We start from the raw sequence: 18,385 nt of genomic DNA on the forward strand, positions 1-18,385 counted from the left end.
TGTGCTACACTTTAAGGTCGCTTTATTTCAGCCAAAGAGCCATGTCATAGAAAGTTGGATACAAAGGAAAGTAAAATGGATCATCTATCTATTTGGGAGGAGTTGTGTGTGCGTGCATGCGTGATGTAGGTGTAAGGATACCATAATTAAAACAACGTGATAGAAATTTTAAAAATGAAATGCACTGCCTTGAATTATAAATATTGTAAAAAGAGCCCTTCAGTGTATAATGAACGAATATCACGCAACCATTATGATATGAATATCATGTCTAGGCAGGTTGACATTTATGGGATTGTTTCCCCATTGTTTTAAAAATTGCTTAATTGGCATGTACATTGAAGCAATAATATCCCAAGGTAGCGTAATGCTCTAGGAAACGAGTTTGTTTATATACATCACTGCACATTGTTAAATGTTTCGTCCGTCTTGTTTCATGGAGGTGGTGATCATCAATCTTCTAGCAAACCTCAATGTACGATGACATGGATTCATGCGTCAACCCATTGGATCAATGCCAATACGCTGCTGATAGAGCTTGTTTATCAAAAGCCCTGTAAATGCGTTATGAGGGCAAAGCGTAAAAACCGGTGTGTAAATCCACGTCATATGGCCAATGTAGCGCAAATGACCTCATTTTTAAAGTGAGGTTTTGTCCTACTCAGTTGCTAGTGGCATAGTTGCTTGGTGGCATAGTTTCAGATCTTGGCGATGTACATGTGTTCCTTGGTTGGCTATGGCTAAAAGGTAAAGGTTTCCATGAGTAATGTTTTTCACGTTGATGTGGCCACCGCAAACCTCCCCCTTCAGTGTATTTATACATGTGTATTACGCACACCAAAGATATTTTTTTGCTATTTCTTCAGTGAAGAAAACTACACACAATACACATTAGCCACACATGATGTGTATATGAACTTAAGGCTGTTTGAAACTTTCTTGGAGTTATCTCCCTTTGACCATGCAACTTAAATATTCTCCAAGTCAACGTAAATGAAAGTGTCAAAACCCTTTCAAAAATCATAAAATAATGTCAAATGCAGGAATCAAACCTTTCTGCTAACAAACAGTGAGGACACCAGGTGTTCTCTAAAGGTGCCCGTATCCTGCTCCGTCGGTAGCACTCGTAACCTAAGTTTACTCACTCATACACTCATCACAACCTTCATGCTCAGGTGTTTCAGTCTGTCGTCCTTCACTGACCCGAAGAAGCATCCAGGCAGAACTTTGTGTCAGTCGGCATGTTCTGCTCCACCGGCACAATCCGCCATCCACACAATAGCTTGAATGATTAGTGCGGTGTTAAACAACAAACATAGATGACTAAATGTCCACCCACTTGTTCTCGGGGTCGTACAGCATACACTTGTAAAGCTGAGACTCAAGTGTCCTGCAGTGATCGTCCTCTCCTGACATCGGCCGAACAGTCGCGGGCGTCAGCTTCAAATATTTTACCTGTGTGCCTTTCATTATCTCTCTCTCTCCAACAACATTAAACGACTCATTAAATATATCCTACAAGACGAAGACAACGTTTGATAGCTGATGCCATCGAATATTGTCTCTACTGTGTGGTCAAGTATTCAGACGTTCAGACACTGTAAACATAATCACCTAGGTAACCACGCTTCAAGAACACAATATTAATGTAAAATAAACTTTGCTTCACAGTTGGCAGTTTGGATTTGACACAAAGAAGGTGAGATGTCACTATGGTTTACATTGTTATTGAATTTACTTGTATTCAAATGACTAACTTTTCCCCACTACACAAGTTCACACATTTTATACTATTTGTAAATATACAAAGTCAGCCCAGAGAATAATCAGTCTCGAGGATCTGCCGATATAGTGATGAATATTGCATCGATGGGCCACTGAGAATCAGTGACGACAGCGAAAAGAACAACACACCCACATAAACTCATGGCATGATACCAAGATCATATCCGGTTGTTTTATTGAGGGTGAAGGTTTCCAGACACACCCCATCGTGTCAGCTTGATGTGAGAGGAAAGCACGAAGTGATGCAGGTCTCATACATTTACAACTTTGGTGAAACCATAAGCAGGCTATGGTGCTGACAAACATAAAAGCATAATCGGAGTGAATCTGGGAAACAATTCTTCGCAGCGACCAGGACCACCCGTGTCCCTAACACTAAAGTACTGACCCCATCTCACCTTCTCCTCAACTAGTTGTCCGGCTAACATGTGTGTTTGTTGTCCTAAGTCGATCTGTGACCCATCTGAAATGTTTAAGAAAATGTACTACTTTCGTTGAAGTATATTGGAAAATATTGTTTCAATAATAATAATAATGTACTACACTGCAAACGAAACGTCACCATGGATAGATATATGAGAAACCTTATTTGTCCAAACACTGTAAACATACTTTCAGACACATTAAAAAGATGAAACTTGGCACAACTGATCATCAAGGTTGACATTAATGTGTCAAATGTCCTTAAAGTGAAGCACGACGCTAGTCTCTGGGAAAATGGCATCACAAGTCAGTATCTCTTGTGTCCGCCACATGATGACTGCCGTGCAACGTCGATACATGGAATGAATGAGGCGGTTGATGAAGGCCATAGGCACTTGAGCCCGCACTCTGAGAAACGCCGTTCAGCTGCAGTTGTCGGCCTTGGTTGGACGTCATTCAGCCGTCTTTGAATCTCGTCCCACAGGTGCTCAGTGGGATTTAAATCGGGACTTGATCAATGTACCGACCTGCTGTGAAACCATTGCTGCTCCCTGGACCGTTTTACTGGAAGACCACAGGGCCGACCCTCTGTGCAAGACCAACTACACCCCACACCATCTTGGTCGGAACACCCCACGAGTCTCTCTCAACAACACAGGCATCCGAATAACGTTTCCCACTGGCGTCGCCAGACTCTCTCTGTGCCATCTACTGTTGAGATACAGTAACGGCTCTCGTCTGAGAAGAGGACTCTTCCCCACTGCTGGTGGCGCCAATGCTGGTGCTGTGTTGCCCACTGAAGACGGTCCCGGCGATGACGTGGTGTCAGAATAGGTCCTCGGTGTGGCCTGTGACAGCTGATGTGTCTGCTCGTCAATCGTCGACGCAAGATGTCCGCACTAATGTGTCGCTGGTGTGTCCCCATGGTTTGTCAAGCAGTTTCCGCAGCAGTAACAAAGCGATCTTGTAGATGCTGTTGCACAATCAGACGATCCTGACGTCGGGTGGTGACCCTTGGTCTTCCTCTACGTGGTCGGTCATCTGTAGTGTTGGTGATCTGGTACCGTTGCTGGAGCCTGTATATGGTCCTTACGTGGAATTGAAATGCATTGGCTACTTGCCGGGCGGTGTGTCCAGCTTGCAATCGTCCAAGTGCTTGGTGTCCCTGATTTCTTGTCAATCTTGGCATATGGTAGCACGTGCATCGGGTTACCATGGCTGTTGCCGTGATGCGTTTGGGCGATCGGTTTTATTGTCATTTGCTTTGGGGTTTTTGTCATCAAATTTCATTTTTCCGTACAAGGTAATGTTACATTTTATAAACTTTGACCAAAATTACCCAAATATTTAAATGACAACTTTTCATGCAATGTTACTTGGAGTTACGTTTCTTTTGCGGTTCAGTATAATAATAATCTCAATGTCAGTGGTGATTTTCTTGATGGTTCTGTACTGCTGGACGGTACAGAAAAGAGTGCCATCCAAGCGAAGTGCCCAGATCAAATCGGCCCAAATCAGCAACCCTGCAGAGTCCTCCGCTTGGTTGAAGTCGTCTGGCCTGAAAAGTGAAACAGAAGGCTTTTTGTTTGCTGCTCAGGACCAGTCACTTCCCACTTGAAACCATCAATGTGTGGTTTGGCATCAAAATATGAAAATGAAATGTGAATTTGCAATGAATTTAATGAGACTGTCCAACACATTGTCAGAGGATGCCCTGCTTTGGCACAAACACAGTATCTTAAGCGACATGATAGAGTGGCTAGATAATTTTATTACCGTTTTCGCAATGCTTGTCGTTTTGACACAGAGGTCCATGCATGGTACGACCCAGCATATGTAGAGGGCGTCATGCAAAATGAGAAATACAAAATTCTTTGGAATAGGCCCGTATATAGCCTCAGACGTATCCAGGCTAACAAAACCTGATCTTGTCCTTTTTGATAAATCCAATGATCATTTATATCATTGAATTTTCTGTCCCTTCAGACAGTAATGTGATTCAGGAAAAACATGGCAAATATGCGGACCTCGCTTTCGATATTCTTGCTTGCCTCTGTGACGCCTGTTTACCTCACTTTCCTCTGTCACGCCTGCTTGTCTCTGTGACGCCTGTTTACCTCGCTTTCCTCTGTCACGCCTGCTTGCCTTTGTGACGCCTGTTTACCTCACTTTCCTCTGTCACGCCTGCTTGCCTCTTAGAAGCCTGTTTATCTCACTTTCCTCTGTTGCTTGCCTGCTTTCCTCTGTGACGCCTGTTTACTTCACTTTCCTCTGTCACGCCTGCTTGCCTTTGTGACGCCTGTTTACCTCACTTTCCTCTGTCACGCCTGCTTGCCTCTTAGAAGCCTGTTTATCTCATTTTCCTCTGTTGCTTGCCTGCTTTCCTCTGTCACGCCTGTTTACCTCACTTTCCCCTGTGACGCATGTTTGCCTCACTTTCCCCTGTGACGCATGTTTGCCTCACTTTCCTCTGTGACGCATGTTTGCCTCACTTTCCTCTGTGACGCATGTTTGCCTCACTTTCCTCTGTGACGCATGTTTGCCTCACTTTCCTCTGTGACGCATGTTTGCCTCACTTCCTCTGTGACGCATGTTTGCCTCACTTTTCTCTGGGACGCATGTTTGCCTCACTTTCCTCTGTCACGCCTGCTTGCCTCTTAGACGCCTGTTTATCTCACTTTCTTCTGTGGCTTGCCTTGCTTGCCTCGGTGACGCATGTTTGCCTCACTTTCCTCTTTGACGCATGTTTGCCTCACATTTCTCTGGGACGCATGTTTGCCTCACTTTCCTCTGTCACGCCTGCTTGCCTCTTAGACGCCTGTTTGTCTCACTTTCTTCTGTGGCTTGCCTTGCTTGCCTCTGTGACGCATGTTTATCTCACTTTCCCCTGTGACGCATGTTTGCCTCACTTTCCCCTGTGACGCATGTTCGCCTCACTTTCCTCTGGGACGCATGTTTGCCTCACTTTTCTCTGGGACGCATGTTTGCCTCACTTTCCTCTGTCACGCCTGCTTGCCTCTTAGACGCCTGTTTATCTCACTTTCTTCTGTGGCTTGCCTTGCTTGCCTCGGTGACGCATGTTTGCCTCACTTTCCTCTTGGACGCATGTTTGCCTCACATTTCTCTGGGACGCATGTTTGCCTCACTTTCCTCTGTCACGCCTGCTTGCCTCTTAGACGCCTGTTTGTCTCACTTTCTTCTGTGGCTTGCCTTGCTTGCCTCTGTGACGCATGTTTATCTCACTTTCCCCTGTGACGCATGTTTGCCTCACTTTCCCCTGTGACGCATGTTTGCCTCACTTTCCTCTGTGACGCATGTTTGCCTCACTTTTCTCTGGGACGCATGTTTGCCTCACTTTCCTCTGTCACGCCTGCTTGCCTCTTAGACGCCTGTTTATCTCACTTTCTTCTGTGGCTTGCCTTGCTTGCCTCTGTGACGCATGTTTGCCTCACTTTCCTCTTGGACGCATGTTTGCCTCACTTTCCTCTGTGACGCATGTTTGCCTCACTTTCCTCTGTCACGCATGTTTGCCTCACTTTCCTCTGTGACGCATGTTTGCCTCACTTTCCTCTTTTAAGCCTGTTTGCCTCACTTTCCTCTGTGATTTGCCTGTTTGACTCTGTGACACCTGGAAAAGGTTTTGTAGCTTTTATTTATCAGTTGATATCACGCCGTTTACATTTACTTCCCACGAGAGAGCGTTGCCGCGATCAGGGGCGAAGTCTGTTTTACCGATCGTTGTCCTAAACCTGCGCAAATGTTTGCCGTTGCGTGTATCAATTAGTAGACAGGAACGTTTATATTTGCGGAGCCTTCTACCAAAACGCTTTCTTTCACAAATATACGCTTGTCCCTATGAATTTCGTTTCACTGAAGACTTACATGCTAACGATTGGCTAAATCTTTTTTATTCAACTGAGTCAACAATTTCTGTCATGAGTGTTTGGCCTTACAGAAGTAACAAAATCTGCATAAGCCCAAATTATGTTTTGTTAGGAAGTTAGCTGATCTTCATTTCTTATAATTCACCATTTACCTTATCAACCATAGATGAAGTGGTGGTATCCCACACGCACGTTATACATACACAGATTCCCTTCCACTGAAGAGTCAATGGAGGGAACACCAGGGGAGTCCTCGTTAATGTCGATTACCTCCCTTGGAATACCGTCCACAATTTGTACAGAATCACTTTTTACTGCAACATGTGCATACGTTTCCACACAAACTTACATCACCTTCATGATCTGCGTCATTTGCTAGCGTGGATCGCGTATATCTTCATCTTCATAACGTAACATTTCAACCATAAAGTCCTTAAAAAGAGTACACACACACACACACACACACACACACACACACGCCAAATAGCCCCTCATAAAACGCCAGACCCCCCCCCCCCCCCCCCCTCCCCACCCCTACCACCCACCCACCGAAAAAAAGCGTGAATATTATTAAATGGCCGGCCCTTACGATGAGGGGTACCTTCACGTCTTCCTTTACCTGTGATTGATGAGGAAGAGTGGATGAGGAAGAGTGGATGAGGAAGAGTGGAGATGTTTTACTAGGATCACTGGATTAGAAATAAATGTGAGTCTGTAAATGCACACGTAGGTAAACTTCAGGAAATGACAGTTCTTGTGTCGTGTGGCTGCGTCGTTATATGCACTCACTCACTCACTCACTCATGAGGAGATCGCCTATCATTACACAATGTTCATGTCCCATCTTCCTATTTGCACAAGAACAAACTAATATTTGGATGATATGTTTTTAATCTTTGCTGCTGTAGCTACAGTATTGCTGACTGCAATGTGTGAAGACCATTTCTTGCATCCCGGTCGTGATGTCTCCGGAATATTACTAAAACTGCGTAAAATCATACTAAAAAAACTCACTCACTCATCCTGCTTTTTCTTTAATGTTTGTATTCAATGATGTGCTTATGGTCTCTTTAGTATCTACCCAATGCTCATCTAACTATAGTTTTAATTCACCCCCTGTTGCTGCCCGCTCGTGATATGCCGGTATGAATCAATGAACGAATTTCTTTATTTCCTCCGGAATTAACATCCGAGCAAATGCATGGTGCTAGTACATATATACATATGAAAGTACAAGATTCGATAGCCACAGTAAATACAAATTTTCATTAAATGCTGAACCATATGTATTTTGAAAAAAATATTTCATGCATAGGAGATACTTAGTTCTTTTAAGAACTGGAGGTGCAAAAAACTACAAAAATGTTGGAAGATGGAAAAATGTTGAAAAATGTAAAAGAATCTGTCAGAATTGTAATTTGAATGAGTTAGAGGATGAATTCCACATAATAATGAAATGCCTATGTTAAAATGATTTGAGAAACCTTTTTGTACCAAAGAAATATTTAAGCAAATGCACATCCAAATGTTTTGTTAATTTAATGAATGATTATGATCAAGCTAAAGTAGAAATCTTGTTAAAATTTTGTAAAGCTTCACTTGTAAGGAGATCATGTATATATGTATATGATAAACAGCAATTACGCTTGATGTATATTTTGTATTTCGGTATACTTTGTATACTTTGTATATGGGCCTTAGGCCTCAAGTACAAAAAAGATTGATTGAATATATAGTTATCATCAACAGTATATGTACAAAAGTGAGAACTATTGCGATGTAATTTGGGGATAATCTGGTACATGTTTCAAATTTAAGATATACACATAGAATAGTAATTATATACCATCCCAAGTACGTTGGTTCCAGATTGTGCAAGCATATCATTCTCTTCCAGAAGTTCAGTTTAAACATAACTTTCAACATTCCTTTTGTCTATGCGGGTGAAGAAGAATTCAATTCGAACATTTATTAAATATTCAGTGTAGTAGTACATATTTGTCATAATCATAGGCATGCCTTTCACATTCAGAACATTCTCTTGATGTCATGGGTCTGGAGGCTATCTTAAGAGAGTATTGGATGCAATACCTAAGATCAGGATATGTTAATGCTTCAATGAAGAGTGGACATTTTAAGGTTAATTTTACAAGGAGATAATATCATTATGCCACATATGCTAGTGCTAATTTTGACATTATGAACATTGACTAAGACTAAGCTAAGTATGCACATATAATGTTTCATTGCAGTGTAGCATGAGTTGTACAGAGTCCTCCGAGGAGTAGTAGCCTGCATTTGTCTACGTATCCTGTTAGTGTCCACATTCCTAGATTCGCTATGGCTGAATCAGTTGATGATGTTGGTCTAGACCTTGAATGGCTCTGGCAAAGTGCTGTTGAGAATTCTCTATCTGAATAGTATCTTTACCATGTATGCCGCTTAGCAGCTCACACGCATAGAAGCTGGTAGAGAGAACCATTCGGTTCCATATTTTCACACATACAATAGGGTGGAGATCATAACTATGTAATCCTACAAACGTGAGTGAGCTTACTGTGCGTCCTGTGTTTTGTCAACATCGCACTATCATATTTGTACATGCAAGTTTAGTGTTTAGGATGACTCCCCCATATGTCACACTATCACATGTATCCTTGGTAGGAACGCTACCCAGCTGAAATTTGAATGGATTATGTTTTACCTGCGTAAAACCATACTCCCTCACTCTTTCATATTTTATTCAATGATGTGCCTATGGTCACTATCTATTCCATGCTCATCTAACTGTTGTTTCAATTCACCCGCTGTTGCTGCCAGCTCGTGACATGCCAGTATGTATTTGGATTGATATTGTATTGCTGCTATGCAGCCACAACTGGCCACAATGACTACATTACTAAAATGCCAGTATATATTACATAATTAAACGTTTACTTGGGCACGCACGCCTAGACAGGAGATACATGTAATATTCATTCTGCACTAATACATGCTACACATGTTCCTCCGGTTTTACGCTTGTGTGGACCTTTCTACACCAATGAGGTAAACTTGAGCGTAAGATCTAAATTATTTTAGCCACGAGAGAGAGAGAGAGAGAGAGAGAGAGAGAGATAGAGAGAGAGATAGAGAGAGACGGTGGAGAGAGACACACACAGAGAGACAGACAGAGTATATATTAACAGTTATACTTCGATGTTATTAAAGTTCCTTAGTGTTCTAAAAAATGTTTGTTGCTCTTCTGCAGGAACAGGAAATAACTTTACATCCATCCTTGCCTAAGAAAGTTTGCCATTACTGCATACACAAGTCTTTTCTTTTTCTCAACATACATATATAACTCAGTATGTGTCAGGTTGGAAACACCAGAAGGTCGACCGCTGTAAATGACTGCATGATAATAGGTGATATATTTACAACAATTGTATATCAGGAGGAAACGAGTCATGGCTATGACACTTTGCTAGATTTGTGTTAAAACTAGCAGATGTTACATTCTCCTTCTCCAACTCAGAATCCTGGAAACTCCTCTCCTTTATGCATGTCCATTTCGTACAGATACTGACTAAGAGTGTGATCATCATCAAATGGAGATGCCCCATCGTCTGGAAATTTAAACCTCCCCAAGATGTCGAAGTGCACAATGTAGCAGGGGAGGATGCAGGCATCCTCATAGATGACAATTTCTTTGCCGTACGGGTCAACGTGGGAGTCGTATCCTGGCTCCTTAGGCGCGCCCAATTTCATTTTCTCACATTTGAAGATCTGAAAAATTATGCATGCTTAATAGAACACGTAACAATGAAGAGTTAGTATGTCGCTGTTACATTAACTATGCCGTGACTGCATACCTTCTATGGTTGTTACGAATTTATTCGAATGTATTGGTTTTAAACATTTTCTTGGATTTAAGCATTTATATTTGTTCTCATTTGTTTTGTAGTTACACTATTACATTGATTTTTTATATCTTTAGTTGTTTTCCTTTAACGAACATATCCATATTTGAATCTAACCTTTCCTTGAAGAACTTTGCACAACAACAGCTTGCAAGTCTTTTGCATATAATTCATGGAAAATCTTGGGTATTTACTGAAGTAGATGCCATTCCCGTACCACCCAACGTCAGTGGATTCTTCGAAGTAGGGATGATCTGAAAACGTATAGTTTCTGCAAATGTAACTTGGTCCTTTTTAGGAAGAAACCAAATCTCTCATTTCACTTATTCTGTTATGTATATATTTTTCACTAATAACCGCAGATTAGAGGAATATAATTTGAAAACACTTTAGTGATTTGATAGTTCTGTGTGAGTGAGTATGGTTTTTTGCCGTTTTTAGCAATTTTCAACTAATATTACGGCAGGGCACACATTAACACATTGTACCCATGTTGGGAATCGAACCCGGGTCTTCAGCATGATGAGCGATCGATTTAACCACTAGGCTACCCCACTGCCCCTGACGTAGTTATGAGCTGTCGGTATACACTTTGAAGTCACGCATATCTAAATTGTAGGTATTTACTTTTACTTTGTAACGAGCTTAAACTTCCATTCAGGTTGCTCCTATGTATATGAAAGTTCAAACTTCAGTGAGGGGAAGTGAATTCTCAATTTTGATAGATGCTAATTTCTCAGGTCTTATTTGAATGTATAAATGTTTTCTAACATATTCCAAATATTGAAAAATTCAAAAGACGTTTACAATAAAAACATGTCTTCGTCCACTATTTTCCACAGCTGATCGCAATGAACAAACCTATTTGCCGGAATCCTTCACGACAGATACTTTTAATATTATCTTCGGCAGTTCCATGAAAACCAAGAACGTGATTCTCAAATCCGGTTTGCTTCTTAGCCATCCGTCGTTGCGCTGCTCTGAAAGAACACACACTCAATGTTGTGCCTCTGACTCAATCATGGTCATACATTTACTACATACATGTGAAAAAGGCCAAACCTTTCAAAAGCTACTATGATTCCTTTTCCTCTGTGTGTGGCATCGTATTTATACCGTTGAACACATTTATTCGTGCTTACCTAAATTGCTTCACAAGTGCAGGGTTCACCACATATTCGACCTTTGTCAATTTGAATGTGTGTCTGAAACATGAAAATAGTGAACGTTACGTTGGCAAAATAAATTGACGGGAAATAGTTCTAATAATAAATATATATTTAAATGTATTCACAAAGAAACATTTGCTTCCTGCTGCAGATTTACTTAAACATATACATTTAGCAAAGTGACGTCGCTGGTATTTTGATGTATCTGATGTGTAAGAAAATATACATGGAACATCATCATCAATCTAGCAGGTGATGATTGCTGTAATTACACATAGACACTGTGTCAGTTTCACACTGGAAACTACAGTTAGATGTAATCTGGAAATAGGGGCCAGATCTCTAAAACTAAAATTTTATTTTCATCACAAATACAAGGATTCTTGAGGACTTTTTTATCAGTCGCTATGAGCGGCGCAAATTTGCCAGCGTGCTTTCACAAACATAACATTTCATTCTTTCATTAACCTATAAAACTCTGCCCTCAACATTATATATTTTATCTCACCCTCAGTCAGTGACCACCATCAGATACATCGACTTGGTTCTTGTAAACAAAAGCAACAAAAGACCCGTGAAGATCCGGGATAGAATAGGTCTTCAGCAACCCATGCTTGCTGTAAAAGGCGACTTTGCTTGTCATAAGAGGCGACTAACGGGATTGGGTGGTCAGCCTCGCAGACTTGGTTGATGCATGTTATCGCATCCCAATTGCGTGGGTCGATGATCATGATGTCTATCACTGGATTGTCTGGTCTAGATTCGTTTATTTACAGACCGCTGTCATATAGCTGTAATATTGCTGAGTGCGGCGTTATACAACAAACACACAAACAAACTAAGAGACAAAAGCGACAAAACCAATTTCATATTCACAACAAATTTCTGCCCTAAGCAGAGTTCATTGGAAATTCTCATGGAAAGAACATGCCTTATCGATTTTGTATGAACAGATCTAAATATGAAAGCGATGACGCGTTTCTATTTCAAAGGAGTAAATCAGTGGAAGGGCATTGTCTATTTCATCATTATTATTATTATTATTATTATTATTATTATTATTATTATTGAACGAAATCAGATCATCCCTATACCCAAGGCTTAAGTTCAACCTCTTGGCCAAATTACCTTGCGAATCCGAGCAAACGGTATCAGAATGTAAAATAGTTTTTTTTCGTGTGTGCAAACAAAAGAAGAATTCAGAGCCGACTATTGAATCCTTAGCATCGTATGTTCAGAAACCGGTAGTCAATTAAGTTTCCACCTGTCACATCAATGAATCGAGTCAAATTGATATACTATTTATCCATATAAAACATTGCTGTATGTTTATCAAAAGGGTTATCTATTGACACCCCAATTGTATTCTATCGGTTACCACCTGGTTACCTGTTGACACTGTCTTTCGATAGGAAGCTGAAGAACTGAGACTCGACCACACTGTAATGGCTGTACTCTGGCGTGTCGCGAAGAACGGGATTGTTTGTCAGCTCAAAGTACTTGACTTTCGTTCCTTCCAAAGCTGCTTTTTCTCCAGTGACATATGGTGTCTTGCTGAAGGGATGCTGTTAGTCGTAGTTTTGGAAATTTTAGATTAGCTATGCATGGAAGGAAGGTATCATAGATTGTGAATATTAGTTGGTCACATATACTCGGAAAACAAGTCAGAAAAAAGACACTGAAACATTATTCAAACTATTAAACTAGTGTGTACTTTAGCATTGGACATAACGTCATATATAAGTGAATTAGGCGACTGTTGGTCATATGGATAATTTGCTACGCCCATAGAATGCTGGCACGAAGTTATGTGACTATGTGGGATAGATGGCGTCCATGGCTGGACAAATAAAAGCCACAACATGGAACACTCCTGCCTGGTCACTAATTCAGACCAATACCATGATCACCAAACCATTCCATGAAGCGCTCTTCAACACAACTCTCTTCATTCATCAGCGTACACCCCTTACTCTAACTGCTGTGGAACTACAGTATCAACTCTCATTTGAGAAACGGATCCTTTTCCTCTGCTACTTGTGCCAGTTGCGACGTTTCATAGAACAATGCAGTCTATTTTGACGATGGCGAGTTTTTTGGATGCCACCAGATGCAAGACGTCAAAAAACTGAGCATAAGCAACACTTCCAGTTGATGATTTGGAAATTCAAATCCTTCGAAGCATTTCTCATTGTCAGTTGATGATTCGAGACAGTTCATTGTCGTTTTGGGGCCTGTTAGATATGTGTAGAAGTGACGCTAAACACGTCCATATGTTCTGTTATTGTCCCCTTCCTTATCCCATGCGCAGGTTAGGGAAATGGGGTCTTACCTCAGACAGTTCAATATAAGCTAGCAGGGGAAAGTAACCATGCTGCATTTATAGTTGTGTAAATGTGATATTATATGGTAAATAATAACGTAATATTTGGTCATTCGTCTGATTGATGGCCGTGACCAATGACCGTGAGAGGCAGCTTGACTCCTGAGGGTTTCTAGGGCTCCGATCTTGACCCACACTTAAGGACATGTAGGACATGTGGTGTCTCCTTAGTCAAGTGACTTTGTTCCAAATGTGCCTTTGTTCACCCAGCAGTGAATGTGTACCTGGTGTGATGAGATGTTAACCTTCTAGCGGCTCACAGGCACATTGGGCGTATTTGGGCGTATTGCTGGACGTTGGAGCCACATGTTGAGCTCTATTGATACACCAACCGAATATGGTTGTCTTGTTGACGTGACGTCACGCTTGGACGACCGGCCCTTGGAATGTTAGCCGTTGCCCTGATATAGATAACGTCACCAAAGAGATGATATTGTGATTCAAAGAACGTTTGAATGTCTGACATCTTCGTTTTTTGCCATTTCCGTTTGCAGCATACCAACGGCGCGTTGACATTGGTTTTCAGCAGGCCTAGGCATTGCGAAAGCGTTATTAACAGTTAAAGAAAACTGTTGTGATGAGCAGATGATAGCAACACAGTCATTGTGTGCTGTTCACATTTTAAGAAAAAACATGTTTGTGAGTATCATGCTCCCAACAAACATGTAAACATCCAAATTGTGCACCATGGATCAACATGCAGGTGAAATTGGTAAATCATGACCTTAAAAGAAAGATGTATTATTAATTTCAGAATATAGTTATTTTTATAGAAGTGCATACGAAGCACAGTTACTTTTTTCCGTTAGTAATAATTGAATCTCTCTAATTTTTTTCAAAGGTTATACTTACCTTCTGTCCTGAACCATAGGGATCATCCGTTCCTCTCATTGATGCTCCACCTAAATTAACAGTTGCAAGTAAAACTGTCATATCCTGATTTTTACTTTATAATTCCAACTAACTATGGATGTTATACAAAAGGTATCGGGAACAAAGATCAATTTGGCCTCCGTTCACCCAGCAGTGAATGAGATGTGAAATATAAGCCCTTTTTCATGATCATATGAAATTAAATCCAACCATATTATAAGCATGTGTTGATGGTTTTTTATCAGTTAGTGATGATACCAAGTGTAAATGTAACCTGCCCCACCTGGAGATGTAGTGGAAATGAGTCAATTTTCACTATGTGTGTCAGATATAGATACATCACCTTCCTCAAAGGTTCAGTATAATTTGTCAAAAATGAAAGCAAATTTCATCTGTAGTTTTCTGAGAAAACAATATGTGAGACACAGGACTTCCGCATTGATAATATCTGTGTAAAATTTGAGTACATCAAATTTAGGCAAGAAGTAGGCATCCCACATGGGATCATGCCGACCTTCTTACTGATCAACCCATGCTTGTCGTAAAGGGCGACTAACGGGATCGGGTGGTCAGGCTTACTGATTGGGTTGATGCATGTCATATAGCTGGAATATTGCCGAGTGCGGCGTTAAACAACAAAGTAACCAAGTCTTACTGATCAGTTTCTTTATGCAAATGAATTGGAATTTCTACTCTGATTGGCCAAAAAACAAGGATATTTGAATTCAGGTATATCAATGATCTGATATCGTTGAACAATGGTCAAAAAGCCAATTCCCTTACAATAGTATACCCACCTGAACTAGAAATATAGGAGACCATTGTCTGTTTCATATTTAGATCTATACATAAAGATTCAGAGTGACAAAAAAAAGTCTCCACAAGACTGTATGACAAGAGGGATGACTTTCCAACAGTCAACTTTCCCTTTATGTGGAGCCATATTCCAATAGCTCCAGCCTTTGGTGTCTACATTTGACATCTTTTTAGGTACAATCGAACGTGCTCTTCCTACGGAGTTTTCAGAGAGCATCATACGACTCTTGCTCAAAAGTTGTTTCATCAAGTTTACAACAGTCAAGTTCAGTAAAGCTTTCAAAACGTTTCATTGAGGACATTTCCAAATTTGACGCATTAGTGCCAAAAATGTTGTCGGATGCAATTCCCTATTTTGATTAAAACTGACTTGAATTTGGATTTGTTGGGGACGTGTGTCACCGATGAGGCAGAATATGCCCACCTTGTCGCGAACACCTGATATCATTACTGTTTGATGGTGATTAATAGACACATGCTTATGATGTAGCGGGGAATGAAAACTAAACAATACTAGAATTTGTATTTTTCTACAAAGGTGTAATTCCAAATATAGCATTTGTTACATTTGACACTTTCTAAAAGGCATTGTGTATTCATACCTTCCGCTTCTTCGATCTTGCTGACGTGCGCTTCCACAACCTGAACAAAGAAATAGAACAACAAGGCTCCGAAGTTCAACTGAATAGTATATGAAACCAGACAAGCTTTACGTGAGTATGTGAGTGCACCATACCTCACCTGGTTCAATCAGTGAAATGACGCCAGGAGTAAGCATATCCTGCTCTCCCGGTAAAACTGTGATTACATTTTGAAAAAGGCATTACAGGCTTTTTCGAATCTCTGATGGGAACACACCTGCAGTTTCTGATACCTCGTGCTATGTTAAGGGCCATTCTTCCGGTTCTTTGTTTTGGTTTGAGGGTCGTCAAAGCCATGGATGAACACATTCTTTCGGGACAGATGGGTGGCCCTGAAAATGGCCTTTGATCGTGAGAGACTAACTCCTCACCCACACAGGTGCTGTGCTGCAAAGGCACGGATGGTCTGCCACCTGTTTCCTGACAGGACACTGACTGGTGTTGCGATTGCATGTGGAGATGCCCCCACCACCACAACAACAACAAAAAAAACCTCCTCCTCCTCCTCCCTCCCGCCACCACCACCACCATTTTTTAAAAAAAGAAAAAAATGAACATCAAGGATTTTACAGGTGCTTCTTTCAACTTTGATATTTTCATATTGTACGAGCGCTTCTTATCGTCCCCCTCCTCCCCTGAAACGGATGTGCCGTCCTCTTAAAGGTGCGCACGCCCACCGGAAACGGACATGCCTCCTTCTTGGATGCGCACGCCACCGGAATGGATGTGCTGCCATCTTGGATGCGCACGCACCAACGAAACCGGAAGTGTCGTCATCACGGAAGCACACACCACCAGAACCGAAAGTGACCTTCGCGCATGCGCAGAACCTAAAGTCGTCCTGGGGTTCCGTCCTCAACTACTAATGTTCAATTTTCTATCCCATGGTGTAAAATTAATTACTTTTTATCGTAAACACATACAGTGCGATGACAAGTTTTATTTGACAGCTCTATGTAAACTGTGAGCGAAATCCGTTTTCAAATCGACGTGTAAATATCTCGTTAGTGTAGGTGCGTTTTGATGATCTGCATGGGTACAACGTGTCGCATGAAAGCGTGTCCCATTTCACACAACTCACGTCCAACATTTTGCATACGTTTGAAGTGGGTCCGACCTGCAGGTTATCACGATGCAATGAAGTTCAGTTTGAGTTAATGTGCCTGTTGCCTATCTGTGTTAAGCCTGTTGAATTAAGAATTAGACATGCTAAACTCATATATGATTAAATGTAGAACATATGCCCCCTTCCCAAAATATGCACCTTTCTTAGGCTTTCGTCTTTTGGGTGAATAACAACAGATACGGTTTCAAGGGAGGTGTTGGGATGGTTGTCTATGAAATTCTTGAATGCTGACATCATCACCATGGCTGACGCTTCTGGGGGATATCCAGCATAACCAGTTCCCAGGATTGGAAAGCTGATTGATTTGAAGCTCTGCTTTGACGCCTTTTGTGAACATTTGGTGACTATTGACGCAAAATCCTGTTGAAAAATAAATTGGATTATACAGTGAAAGTGAGTTACGAATTGATAAGAACATAATAACAAAATATTCAGCTGATACCAAAATGTCAGCGCAAGAGAATAAACAGTCTCGAGCATCTGTCCAGATTCTATAGGGCATTAACAGCAATATAGTGACAAACATTATTTGAAGGGATCACTGTAAATCAATGATAACACCAGGTGTTCGCAAAAATGGGAAGTACACTCTTCAAAAACAGAAACACACAGGTAGATTTTTCGGAAATTTATTGTACCTAATAAAGTCGATATATTTAATATCATAGATACAAATATGCAATTTTGGAGCTCGATAATCACATGTTGTCGTAGTACAAAGGCATTGAAAACTGTTCAACAGTTGAACTCATGTGACCGACCCGGGCAGCAACCACGGTTCTGCATCTCTGGAAATCTCTGCAGTCGGCACTGACTGGATAAGTGTACGAATTCTGTCCTGCGGTATTCTGCGCCATTCTGCCTGTAACGCGATGGGCAGTTTTTGAGTGTCTTCGGCGTGTTCTGACGTTGACGTACACGTTAATCGAGTTCATCCCAGAGGTGTTCGGTTGGTTTGAGATCTGGAGATCTCGACGGCCAGGGCAAGGGTTTCATATTGGCATTATGAAGGTAGTCTACCGTGACACGAGCTGTATGCGGTGGAGCGTTGTCTTGTTGAAACTGCTCCCTCTTGCAGTTAATGATTGGAAGTAGGTGAGGTTGAAGAATATGATTTAGCAATTTCCAGTTTCTCAAATTCCAAAGTTGTAAGGTATGGCACCAGTGCAAGCGTCGATGTGGATAGATGTGTTGCAAAACGCGGACGATAACTTGTCTTCTGGGTCGGATTCCAGCCTCGCGGAGATGGTTCCTGACAGTCTGGTGCCATATCCTGCTCAAATCAGGGATGCGTCCTGCAGTCTCCGTAGCATTGCAATGACGTAGGTGGAACAGTCGAATGTAGCGATCCTGTGCAGGGGTGGTAACTCCTAGTCGGCCGGT

General features: G+C 41.4%; 1 protein-coding gene across 1 annotated transcript in view; it reads right to left on the reverse strand.

Annotated features, from left to right (window-relative positions):
• Positions 1–6,739: 6,739 nt before the first annotated feature.
• LOC124117236 (protein mono-ADP-ribosyltransferase PARP15-like) overlaps positions 6,740–18,385 on the reverse strand; it is a 67,562-nt gene continuing 55,916 nt past the window's right edge. The window contains exons 27-34 of the mRNA XM_048383392.1: positions 17,141–17,362; positions 15,838–15,877; positions 14,399–14,448; positions 12,553–12,728; positions 11,137–11,199; positions 10,856–10,974; positions 10,112–10,248; positions 6,740–9,860 (exon numbers count right to left, since the gene is read on the reverse strand). Of these exons, the coding sequence (XP_048239349.1) occupies positions 9,606–9,860; positions 10,112–10,248; positions 10,856–10,974; positions 11,137–11,199; positions 12,553–12,728; positions 14,399–14,448; positions 15,838–15,877; positions 17,141–17,362 (1,062 nt within the window). The 3' untranslated portion in view covers positions 6,740–9,605. The remainder of the gene's footprint in view (positions 9,861–10,111; positions 10,249–10,855; positions 10,975–11,136; positions 11,200–12,552; positions 12,729–14,398; positions 14,449–15,837; positions 15,878–17,140; positions 17,363–18,385) is intronic.

Source organism: Haliotis rufescens, unplaced genomic scaffold, assembly GCF_023055435.1.
Source record: "Haliotis rufescens isolate VD_foot unplaced genomic scaffold, xgHalRufe1.0.p SCAF_48, whole genome shotgun sequence".
NCBI classification, from domain to species: Eukaryota; Metazoa; Mollusca; class Gastropoda; order Lepetellida; family Haliotidae; genus Haliotis; species Haliotis rufescens.